A 13,163-nucleotide genomic window follows, 5' to 3' on the forward strand; every position below is an offset into this window, starting at 1 on the left:
GGCTACTGTCCGGTTCTGCCTTCCGGCTGTTGCTGCTTGTTCTCGCGAGATTTCAGGCACGATATGAGATCGCTGCTTGTTCTCGCTTTGGAAAGCAGAGCTAAATGGTAAACAAACATGGCAGCACACCAGTAAGGTAAGACAACACGTTTACATGTTGTTTTCTATATGTTCTCTGACATTTATCCTAACAATATGAGGCGGTCTTTGTGGAAAAAAAGCTTGTTTAGTGGACTAACTTTGCACTTGAAGGGATGCCCGTTCACTTACGTTTTAACAGGTCTGACGCTACTATGCGCCCCGGCTGTATCTAGGCTAACGGCTAACATGCTAACTATTATTTTTATGTCACTAGTCACTTGAAACAAATTTAGGACGATAGGAGACAGGTTGAAATAAACTGAAATTTCCCTTTAAGGTCTGAGACCCTGTTAAAAGTTGTCTGAGAGCTCAAATGTCTTGGGGTGCACAAACTTTTGCATGGTGCTTCCTAATGTTTTTGGTCATCTTTAGTGCCACCATCAAGCCAAATTTCCTACTTGTACAGACATGTGACGGGTAAAGATTTAATGTCATTCTGACATTAAAATTTACTGGCTGCGTGTACAAAAAATACTGAAAGGTTTTATCTCTTAATATAAAAAAATATAAAACTATCAAGCAATTTAATGCTCCCAAAATTGAACCATTTTGATGATCCACTCAATTACATTTTATGAGTCTGTATGGTGCTTTCAATTTTGTGACTGATAACAGTGCCGGAGCATTCAGGCCTCCTCTGTCTGAATCTTGTGTGCCGAGATGCACCTCACACAAACAGAAAATGAGACACCATTTCTATCATCATCATCATCATCATCTCTACTGACACTGTTTCCCTAAATTGTTTCTTGAAATTGTTATTTTGTGATGACACCAAGGCCTGTTGGAAATCCTCACTCATGTCTCTACCTATTAGTTCATTTTAAGTGGTTATATTACAGCATATTTTCCCAGCCTGAGTGTCATATGAGTTCAAAAGGGCAAAAGTTGGAACTTCAGCAGCTTTTGCTGGCAGTCAGACAGGCCTCTGAACAATGTGGGCGGCAGGCTGAAGAGAAAAGCTCAGCAGTGAAAATGAATCGGTGTCGGTCTGGCGGCTGGTGGAGGCTGATCTTTAAAGAGCTAAAGGCCAAAACTAATAAACACTTGACTAACAGACATGTCCAGTGACAGGAGAACAGAGGAGAGCAGACACTCTGACCTTTACTGGTGAAGATTAGACTGGAGAAGAAAAGAGAAAGAGATGAGAGGGAAACAGTTCAGAGACAGAGAGGTGTTACAAAGATTTACTGTGTCCACCTTGACAGTATAACTGAAACTAATGCAATTGAGGTGAAGTGATGGCTGATGGTCTGAACACTTTCTGTCACAGCTGTCTCTTTGAATCAAAGAAATCTCTCTCCCCCAGTGTCTGTTTAGACACGGGATCTGACCACGTATTGAGAAAGGATAATGGATGTCAGGACAGGAGTGACATCACTGCTCAGGTGGCCAAACAGAGGCTGAGATCATCATTGTAGCCTGAAGGCTCAGCAGAAAGTTAAGACAGTGGGGATGTAACAGCAGATCTACAGGAACACGTCATTTTATTTACTGTGTTTGATATCTCGTTCAGTTTTGTTTGGTTTCATTTGTTGAATATACAGCAGTTTAACTTGCTGCAACAAACAACTGATGCACAATTCAATAACTTTTTATCTTCACTGCTATGCCAACTTTTGTGATAAACACATCCTGAAAGACTGTGACATTGCACTCAGGGATATTTTGAGTGAGTTGAAAGAATGTGTCAGTAGAAAACTACACTTTAAAATGTAACTTAGTGGTGCCTTGTATTTAGTTCAGTGTCTAATTTGCTGAATTAAAGAATGCCATAAATAATTTCCTTTATTTTTTTTTAATGCAACAAGCAATTTGTTGTGTTCTGGGCAGAACTGACTACACTTTTATGTCTGTTTATTTATCACAAATAATATCATTATCGAGATTTTTAGCAATGTTATCACATATCACACATTTCCTCATGTCATGCAGCCCTACAAGTTAGTCATCATGATTCAAGTAGTTCCTCTGATATTCTCAGTTTCCACCAATGTAAGTGTGTAAATATGATATTTCTCTGCTGATATACCATGGATATTGGCTGTTACAACCAGGGTACAAAGAAGACTATTTCTGAATGAACAACACATCAAACCTTGAAGCAGGTGGGCTACAGCAGCAGAAGACCACACCAGGTGCCACTCCTGTCAGCTAACAACAGGAAACTGAGGCTACACTTCGCATGGGCTCACCAACAGTGGACAACAGAAGTTTGGAAAAATGTTGCCTGGTCTGATGAGCCTGGATTTCTGCTGCGACATTCAGATGGTAGGGTCAGAATTTAGTGTAAACAACATGAAAGCATGGATCCATCCTGCCTTGTATCAACAGTTCAGGCTGGTGGTGGTGGTGTAATGGTGTGGGGGATATTTTCTGGGCACACTTTGGGCCCCTTAGTACCAACTAAGCATGGTTTAAACACCACAGCCTACCTGAGTATTGTTGCTGACAGTGTCCATCCCTTTATGACTACAGTGCACCTATCTCCTGATTGCTACTTCCAGCAGAACAACGTGCCATGTCACAAAGCTCAAATCATCTCAAACTGGTTTCTTGAACATGACAATGAGTTCACTGTACTCCAATGGCCTCCACAGTCACCAGATCTCAATCCAACAGAGCACCTTTGGGAGGTGGTGGAACGGGAGATTCACATCATGGATGTGCAGCCAACAAATCTGCAGCAACTGTGTGATGCTATCATGTCAATATGGACCAGAAGAAGAAATGAAGAAATGTCTCCAGCACGTTGTTGAGTCTTCCACACCATGAAGAATTAAGGCAGTTCTGAAGGCAAAAGGGGGTCCAACCCGGTACTAACAAGGTGTACCTAATAAAGTGGCCGGTGAGTATATAAGTGAGAATTCTGTGCTAGAACAGTGAGAACAGTTTGTAAGTTTAGAAACTTATATCAGTTGTACTGCAATGCAGCCTTTAACTCCAGGAAAAGACAACACCTATGCCATTTTATGATATCCCAAATCTAAGACAGTATGTAGTCTCATATCAACATATTCATATAACAATATATTGCACAGCCCCACTTTCATTCAAGCATTTCTCTGTTGGAGTGCATATTTGAAGAGCTCCATGTAAGAGTGTGAAAAATGAGGCTTAGTGAGGACGGCAGGACAAAACAAAGAGAAAATTATGTTTCCAGAATTAGCTGGCTGAGTGTGAATGTAGTCTTTGTCTGAGGTTAATTGTGACATAATAGGAGGTGCAGCCAAGTACAGCAACGCTTGACAGCCTGACTAAGCCTGGATGTTTCTGGCTACTTCTCTATAGGGAACAGATGGATAGATAACTAAACAAATGACTGTTTCATCATCAATGATGTACTGATATTCCATCAGACAACTACAGACAAACAGACAGGTTGAGAGAAGTAGAGAGGGGGAGGCAGAGGGACAGTGAAGCGGAAAGGAGATGAAGAGACAGACAGGAAGTAGGACAGAGAGACAGGCAGCTTAAAGCGATGCAAAGGCAGCTGGAAAGCCATGTTACAGGCAGACTGTTATAAGTGCCAGGTCCAGAATAAGCGCTGGTCATTTGCATGAGAATACAAAGTCTGGAGGGTAATTTCAGCAGCCTGATAACATGTCAGTCTGACAGAGAGTCCAACAGGAAGCTAATGGGCTCAGTGCAGTACTGACAGCAGCAGCAGGCTGGAAAACACTGCAGGTTCTCTGCAGGTGAAGCAGGAGAGATTTACATTTTTCTAAATGCCACACTGCAAAAAGGCCACTTCAAGAAAGTCAAAATATATTATCTTATGATGATTAAATCTTTTTTTTTCTTACTGTTTTCTTATCTAATATATTTAATCTGGTCAAACACAATTTGCAGTAAAGATAATTACACTTCAGTGAAACTGTTCTTCATATGTGTTAGGATATTAAGATATTTAATATATTTATTCACGAGAACTATCAAAAAAAAAAAAAAAGTTCCAAAAAGTGGACTGCATGGTTGTCATATCGAATAAGAGAAAAGAGCATATCTTTTTTTCTTAATAAACTTGTTAAAGGGACAGTCATCAGTGCAAAGTATGTATGATTATCTTATATTTCAATTTAAAATAGTTTGACAACATAAACAATATACACCTAAAACCGGGGGGAGAAACATGCTGTAGACACAACATTGAGATGTCATCACTATAATATGGCAAACTCTCCTTTTAGCTCCGTTCTGGTCCCAACCAACACCAAACAAAAGTATTTGTCTCTTTAGCTGCAAAACGCAGCACCGTGTTCACCAACTAGTTGCTAACTTTTTTTCCTCTTACCTGTAGTGCCATTTATTAATCTAGATAGTTTTGGTGTGAATTGCCAAGTGTTGGAGATATGACCCAGTTATTCAAGATAATCCACAGACCTTGCTGTAAGCAGTTTCATGTAGGAACTATTTTCTTTCTATCATAAAAAACCCCACAAACAGTATCACCAGCCAGAAGGAAGTGTGCATCTACTCACAGATGCAAGGTTCGGACTTATGACAGCGCAAGTTGTAAACATTATGGCGTCCTCCTCGGCTGAGCTGTAATGTTAATGCCAGCTCAATGGTGGTAGGTGAGCTAGAAGTATCAAACTACGTATATCACTCTATCACAAGCCTCTTGTCCATGAGTAGATGCACACTTTCTTCGACATGGTGATATGGTTGCTGGCTGTAGTTTGGAAGAATGGAAATAGTTCCAGCATAAACTGCTCACAACAAGGTCTGTGGATTATCTTGAGTAACTGGGTCATGATTTCTGGAAAGAGACATCATTGTTTTTACATTTTTCAAATGTATTTTTTTCTTTGAGCACCACAAGCTTGAGTGCCATCTAGTTCTATTATATTGGAGAGAAGACAGACATCTCTACAGCAGATATCCCCAACACGTAGCACTCACCAAAACAATCTAGACTGATAAATAGCACCACAAGTAAGAGGAAAAAAAATATGATTTTTTTTTATTTTTGGGCAAGCTGTTCCTCAAACTGTAAAGCTGCAGGCCGGAAACCAAAACAATGAGCTGAAAGATGCTCTGAGCTGCATTAGTCAGGTGATAACTGTGATAACAAAACTGTTTGCAAAGCTCAAGAATCTACAGACTGGGTCTTTGTGATGAGACTGTTTTTAACTTTTTAATAATCTATGGAAAACAAGGCTGTTTTTCTATAGAGAAATTAATGTTCAGGTGTGTGAATTTGGGTGATTTATCGTATTTGTTCTGAATGGTTTCTTGCAAACAAAACAACTAAGGAAACACTGCATTCATAAAAGTTAACAGTGGAACTTTTCAGAAGCCCCAGAGGACAACTAAATATGGAGGTCAATACCTGATGAGTTGGCCGTTGTTACACAGTCAGTCCCAATTTACAGGTTCCAATTAAAGTTTAATTCCACCTTCAAATCTCACTCTTTGGGAAAGTGATTACTGTGGCACAATCATCATTTTCAAGTCCATTCCAGCATAATTGCAGTGGCATCACTGATAACTGTCAGCGTCGCCTACCGAAGAAAGAAAAGGTTTAAACATGAAGGCTGCTATTAACATTTGGCAGGAAGACAGAGCTGGCTAAATTAGTTCGTACCAATGAAAATGAAAATGTGACGGCAGACGGAGTGAAACTAATGATTACAGCAGGACACAGAAGATGGAATAAAGAGGGTGGAAAGCGAGGGTGAAACAAAAGATAAAAAGTGAGGAGGGGAAATAGTTCATTCATCCTCAGGTCTGCGCTAAAAGGCCATTCATCTCCAATCAATAGACTATCAGGGCTTTTTATCCACTTCTGGTGTCAGACTCAGAGCCATCAGGCCGCCACTGTGATCGGCTACATCAGGTCAAAGTCTGAAGCACAATGTCAGGTCCTCTGGTCTCACTGCAGAGAGAAACTGCTGCTGGGTAAAGCCTCTGTAAAAAATATAGTACACAAGGTTTTTGTTCCCTCTGGCAGAGCTGCGATGTTGAAAAAAACAGTCAGCCTTACCATCTTTTTAAGCTCACTATTTGCGCTCAAGTTCTACTCTCTTCGTGTCCATGGACTTGTTCAGGATACAGATAGGGCCCATTACTTTAGTCCCAACTGAAATATGTCAGTAACTATGGATTGCCATCAAATTTTGTAGAGGCATAAATGTTCTCATTCAGGATGAATTGACAAAGCTTTGGTGATCTGTGGACTTTTCATCTAACGCAGGGGGACTCAAAGTGGACTGAGAAGACTGAGTGCCAATTTATTGAGCCAATATATGTTCAAGGACGCACAGGAAAAGTGAAGTTGCCTGTTGTCCATCAAAATCTCTAACTCTACTCTACTGTTATAGCGCTAGCATTGATAACAGAACGTTATTGTCACAACACTTGTGAAGTGCCATTAGTTGCCATGCAACCCGTAGTCTTTCCTAATCTCCTAGTCTAGTAACGTAGTAAATATGACCTATTGTAAGTGAAAGTATTAATTAGTATGAATCAAAATACAGTGTTTGTGTCTGTGTTTGTTTTGTGTGTCCCTTTGTGATAATTCTGTGTCCTGACTCCGAATTCGATTGGGTTTTCGTGGGTCTGTGAACACAGTGTAGGTGGAACTTTTTATAAAGTTTTTCTTTCCTGAGCCGCAGTTTGTTGAGTTTGAATCACGGGGTGGAGAATTTCAGATGATCAGATGATCAGTTTTGTGGTCAGATTGATCAGATCAGAGGAGCAGCTGCTGCAAAGGTGAGTGAAAGCAAGTTTAAGACCATGGGGTGCAAAGTTTCCATGAGAAAGCAGCCGATTTCATCAGTAAGTTAGAAAAACAGTAGACAAAACTTAAATAAGAGTGCTGTAGTTGTAAGAAATGGAGCATTCTTAATCAGTTAATGAACGGTTTAGTTTTACTTTGACTGCTCCTGGCATTGTGCTGCTCAGACTGTGCCCGGAGTACACTCCGTGCTCTGAGTGTGGTGCTCTAAATAACCAAACTGTATCCAGCAGCACTCCTAAACAGTCCAAATTCTCATTGGTCGAATAATCGCCATGTTACTTTCATAAGGAGAAAAGTGCTACATCAATAGCCTTCTAGGATTAATCCATTATTTCCTGCAGCGTGGTGACGCAGACCTCCTGTCAGTTTCTGTATACTGACACCGTTTCCCTCAGTGGAAACGAAGCTCGTATTTAGGCCTACTTGTATTTCACAGATAAGAAACAATAAATTGTGAAGACAGTAAAGCCTCCACTAAAATAGCATTTTAAGTCGTGTGTGACTTATCCTTCAGGGATTTATACTTCCGGATTTATCCTGGCTTCATATGAACAGAGGAAATATCCGCTCGTTGCTAATTTAATTTATACAATGTAAAAAGCCATAGGCTGACGCTAATAACGTTAGCATGCTGCATTTGTTTGGAAAACGTGTTTAGTGCGACGGTTGTTTTGTCGGTGAATCTTGTGAGCTGCAATGGAGCCACATTGAGTGCCGTTACCTTTTGTTAAATGGTGCTGTTGTCCCTGACTTTATATGAGACAAGGGAAAGTTTGCTAGTTGCTAGGCTAACATATACAATGTAAAATTCCATAGGCTGGCGCTAACAACGTTAGCATGTTGTATTTGCTTGGAAAACGTGTTTAGTATAAGACAGTTGTTTTGTCAATGAACCTTGTGATATGTTATGGAGCCAAACTGTGTGCCATTACCTTTATTAAATGTTGCTGTTGTCCCTGGTTTTATATGAGAAGAGGAAAAGATCGCTAGACGCTACGCTAGTTTATACAATGTAAAATGCCATAGACTTGTGCTATTATGGTAGCATGTTGTATTGGTGGGGGAAATGTGTCCAGATAAAGACAAGTGTTTGTCTGTCAATTCTGCGATTTTTAGTGAATCCAATTTGCATACTTGTGTTTGAAATTGTCTCTATTAAGCCATGTTTATTGTGTGTTTTGAATCAACTAAACTTTACAGCACTTAACAGAGTCCTCCACCGCTGGCTAGCATTTTGGAGGTGTAACTGCAGAGTGACACAGACACACCACCGCAGAAGTAAAAAATAACGTGCAGATTTTTTTTTTCCCCACAACTAATCAATTAGTCGAAGATTATGTACGACTTTAGTCGACCAAGATGTTCTTTGGTTGACTACAGCCCTACATACAACAATACATTTCCTGTTTGGGGCAGCACAAAATGTTTCTGAGGGTGATCATTGGCCTGTGGGCTGCACTTTGAGCAGCAGTGATCAAGTGCCATCATCAAGTCAAAATTTGTCTGATACACTGGTTTATGACTAAATACTTGCATTTCCATCAGCCTGAGCTGCCCTTTGAGTTTAATGCTAATTACAAAATGTTAGCATGCTAACATGCTAAACTAAAATGATAAACATTAATGACGCCTACTGTGCCGAAGTATAACCTCACAGAACTGCAAGACTCTTATTAGAGTACCATATCATAAAAGGACACAGCGTGCCCAACATTTACATAATTCCTCTACAGGGTTAACATGTCCCATTTAAAAGCTAGTTCATTAGATTTATATGATCTTTATGTGGTGCTATGATATCCCAATTCATCCCTATCTGAAAACGACATATTCACATCATAGTACTGGGATGATTCTGCATGTATGTATAGATTCAAAATTGTAAAAATGCTGCGTAGGTAGTATTCCCACACTGATAATCCCTGTTCACAGTATGTGGGTAAATGAATTGAGAGCGAAGCTGCTCCTCAGAGAACAACTGGCAGAGTGTTAGCAGCAGCAGCAGCAGCAGCAGAAGAAGATGGAAATGAGATTGAGATGTTCATTTATTCATTGATTTCCTCGGCGAGCAGCTGGAATCGCTCTTCGGGATCCTGCACCATGAATGTTGCTGAGGGGGAAATGTGACACACACACAGCTTTCCTTATCTACCTATTACATGCTAGAGCTAGATTAGGGAAATGCATGAATGTTACCACTGTTGTTTGTCATTTTATTTGCTGTGGAAGCGAAACCGCAATGGTTAATCATATATTCATAACATATATCACCAATCCATTACATTCCAGGAGTTCTTCTGCAGGGTCAGGACTTCTTATAAAAACTCAAACTTTAGTTTAAACGTGGGTAAAGTACTGAGTCTGAATTGTAAAGACCTGTTCAGATTCAAAATGTACAGTCTATAAGTGCAACAAACTATTTAAAGTACTTTGCCCTCTCCAGCAGATGGTGCTTTTAAAATTCACCATCAGACTGATCCAATGCATACCCTATTGACCTTTCACTTCACTAAGCTAATAGATAAAAATACAGGAGGGCAGTAGCGAGCCAAGCCGCGCTGAAAAGACAATTGCAACACCGATCTGAGAAGCAGTGTGTGGAAGCGTTTCAGGTTCTACATTAGGCTTGGGTGGTAACATGATATTACGGTATATCAGGGTACAAAAATCTCAGTGGTATGATTTGCAATATTGTCAAAAATACAGGTGCTAATTTTTCAATTAAATTCACATAGAAATGCTGTATTAAGGATATGTTGTATATAGTGAACATGCCACCAGAGGTTAGACTCTACTGATTGAACAGGGAGCTGAGCTGACAGTCATAGAGATGGGATAATGTTACAGGAGTGTAAACACTCGGACAGCGACAACTGAGAAAGACTGCAGGTAAGAAACAATATTTTCACATCTAACTTGGTGTATTATGGGACAAAATCAGAGTTGATGATTTTTGAAACAGTGGACTAACCAACTAGAAGACTGACAAGACTAACTGAGATGGTTTTGATGAGTTTTATTTTGTTTCTGTTGAGTTCAAAGTTAGAGTTAATTGTGTTTTACCTTGAGTTAACGAGGCAATTAAGCTAATGTTAGTCTTAGTGAGAAACTGTATTCTCTGTATTCTTACACCCATTCTCTGAAAATGGGTGTAAGAATAGATGAATATTACCTTTCTTGATATTTTGTGACTTTCTATTATTTATTCATTAGACTGAAAAAGCTGAGAGAGCTTGTAGGGTGTAGTGAAGACAATCAGGGGCAGGTGGGGTCAACTGAAATTGTAGACAACAAATTCTATCATCAATTTATTAGGTTTTTGTTATGGTGCATGGCATGCACTGTGGCACTCCCATGGTGGGGGCAGCAAGCCAGCCAGTGCTGCTCCTTGTGTGCCACATGTGATGAATTACGGAAAACTACACTGTCTCTTTTATCTGTAGCGTAAGCATTTTTTAAAGCAAACCCTAGATGAAGCTAATGCCTGACTACACTGATACATCACAAAGCGGAGAGAAATAAAACAGAGGGTATATCTGTCCATTAACTTTGTTTATTAATTAACCTGTAATCATGCATTTGTCCATCAAAACAGAGACAGACAGCAGTTTTAGCTTGGGAGCTCTGTTGGAATATACCATTCGGTTATTCAGAGCACCACACTCTCAGAGCAGCAGAAAGTACTCTGGGCACCGATGAAGCAGCAGAGCGCAATCCATTCTGGCTTGAGTGTTTGATTTCTTCAAACAATAGTGCTCTCATCTTAAGATACAGTGTCAGACTTTTTGGTTTTTGGAATATATCATGCCATTGGTCAGAGACAGTCTTAAGTAAATCTTTTATTTCCTCATAAAAGACACTTGAGCATTATGGAGCAATGTCAGGTGTTCAGCCTCGTCTGACTGTTTACTCGGACATAAAGTGCATTTGTACATGACCACGTGGGAAGATATAAAGACTATGCTGAACAGTAGGACACCCTCTCAGACCACTAGACAGATGGACATTACTGCCCACACATGCTTTTATTTTTGGTTAAAAAGTCAAAGTTTGTCAAGGTACTAAAAATATCTAGCAGCAACTGTGAAGTAAAGAATATCTTGAAAAAAAAAGTATACACACACACATATATATATATATATATATATATATATATATATATATAAATATATAAATAAATATATATATGTAATATGAAAACGGCCAAAGGTCACAGTTTTCATTAAAGTGTTTAACTGCAGGTCTCCACATACAGTATGTTTGATATATTTTTATATCAGACATCTTTGGCTCGCCTGTCTCTTGTAAGAGTTAATGAAAGACCAGGAAATGTCAGCAGCATTACAGCAGACAGGCTTCAGACCGGCAAGTGTTAGCAAAGGGCAGCAAGGAAAATTAGCTCTTACAGTCTCAACTACACAACTACATGACCTCAAGTATCAGGGCAACCTTCACTTCTTCCCTTCTTGTAATGATGGCAGTCTTGGACGGGAGTCAGACTCTTTACTTACACTTTAAAGTAAAAGCTGACCTTTAAATATAATTCAGTGTGCTGGATACTGTTACAGGTGATACAGATACCTACTGGTACCAGAAGAGAGAGCCTTGTCAATCCACTGTTGCCAAAAAAATCAAAGTCAGATCAGCAAACAAAGAAAGAAGACTGGCAGCATTTTGCCACAAAAACACTGTTTGCGTAAAGTCCTAACCATCAAACAAACTGAGGACTGAGCAGTGTACTGCAGGCTCTGCTTCCTTTCATTTCCCAGGTGGTGAAAATCATTCAGATCCAGATTAAACCCATCTCACCCTCCCAGCTGATTCTGGGCTTTGATGTCGGGATAAAGCAGTGAAGCCTGTTCCCTGCAGAAAGCTGCACAACAAACCATGATCTTTATTTCGTCAAAGCCTCACATCAGCATCCAGCACTGAACTCCCTGCTGGGTTTTTTGTGTTGCACAAACACCATTCACATTTATCTTTCTGGCATAAACCTTCAGTACAAACAGCATCTATAGGGAATAAAGATGGGACAAAGCAGCTATTGCTTGTTCTTTCTCTTTTTTGATCCCCTATCTTTGTGAACCAAGTAAAAAACTTTCCTGTTTGCTATGTTTTGTGCTCTGTGTCCTGAGCTTAAACAAAATCTCTTCTCTACTGAGAGTCGCTGCAGCAGAGCAGCTCGTCAGTACCACAGGAGAGATTTGGCCTCTAGCTTCCCCTTTACTGTTCTTGTTAGACTCAGGTATGTCAAATTTCATTGGACTGAAAGATAACCTTGCATCCTCACTTAAAGAAACAACACAGGCAATACAAACATTATTCCCTAATACACTGACGATAACAATATTAATAGGAATTCAGCACAATTAGGTATTAATGTGTCCAGACTGGTCAGCAGCAGAAACTCTTCCTTACCGTCTCTCCTGTTTAGTTTGGCAAAGCCCGGTGCGTGACTGCTGGACAGCTGGGAGGAGCTTCTGAAGGATGAAGGTGGCAGATTGGACACCAGCGCGCTGTCACACACCTCTGTCAACCAAGCACAAAGCAGAAAAAGAGCACTGTTATCTTATGAACAGCTTATTCTAAAATTGTTGCGGCACGGTGGTGCAGTGGTAAGCATTGTTGCAAGAGGGTTCCTAGTTTGAACCCAGGGTGGGGGAGCCCTTCCGTGTTTGCATGTTCTCCCCGTGTCAGCGTGAGTTTTCTGCAGGTACTCCGGCTTCCTCCCGCAGTCCAAAGACATCCAGGTTAACTGGTGACTCTAAATTGTCCGTAGGTGTGAATATGATCGTGAATGGTTGTCTGTCTCTATGTTTCTGCGATAGTCTGGCGTCCTGTCCAGGGTGAACCCTGCCTCTCACCCAGTGACAGCTGGGATAGGCTCCAGCCTATAAGAATTTCTGGAAGAGGAGAATTATTTTTTCTGTCACATCTGCACATTTTAGGGTCAGTACTTTTTTTTTTTTGTCAGTGTAACTGCCCTCTATACAATCTGCACCTGTTACATTGCTGTTATAAGAACTCAAGTTCCTATAGTCTTCTTAGCTTTTGGGTATTTTATTTCCATTTTAACTTGTATTGTTGCAGTTGTCTGATTTCATTTCATTGCAGTCCCACTGTTTTTTGTTCCTATTTCAACGACGTAAAGCACTTTGTAACTGTGTTTAGAAAAGGTGCTGAATAAATAGTTTATTAATCCATCCATCCATCCATCCATTTTCATCTGCTTATCCGGAGCCAGGTCGCAGAGGCAGCAGGCCAAGCAAAGCACCCC

The 13,163-nt window shown here is 40.2% G+C and overlaps 1 protein-coding gene across 1 annotated transcript in view; it reads right to left on the reverse strand.

The window, feature by feature from the left end:
- The window catches only part of LOC117272198 (contactin-associated protein-like 4), a 153,501-nt gene that overhangs the window by 97,772 nt on the left and 42,566 nt on the right, over positions 1-13,163 (reverse strand). The window contains exon 2 of the mRNA XM_033650981.2: positions 12,305-12,415. Coding sequence (XP_033506872.2) covers positions 12,305-12,415 — 111 coding nt within the window. The remainder of the gene's footprint in view (positions 1-12,304; positions 12,416-13,163) is intronic.

The sequence above is a fragment of the Epinephelus lanceolatus genome, chromosome 12 (assembly GCF_041903045.1).
Source record: "Epinephelus lanceolatus isolate andai-2023 chromosome 12, ASM4190304v1, whole genome shotgun sequence".
NCBI classification, from domain to species: domain Eukaryota; kingdom Metazoa; phylum Chordata; class Actinopteri; order Perciformes; family Serranidae; genus Epinephelus; species Epinephelus lanceolatus.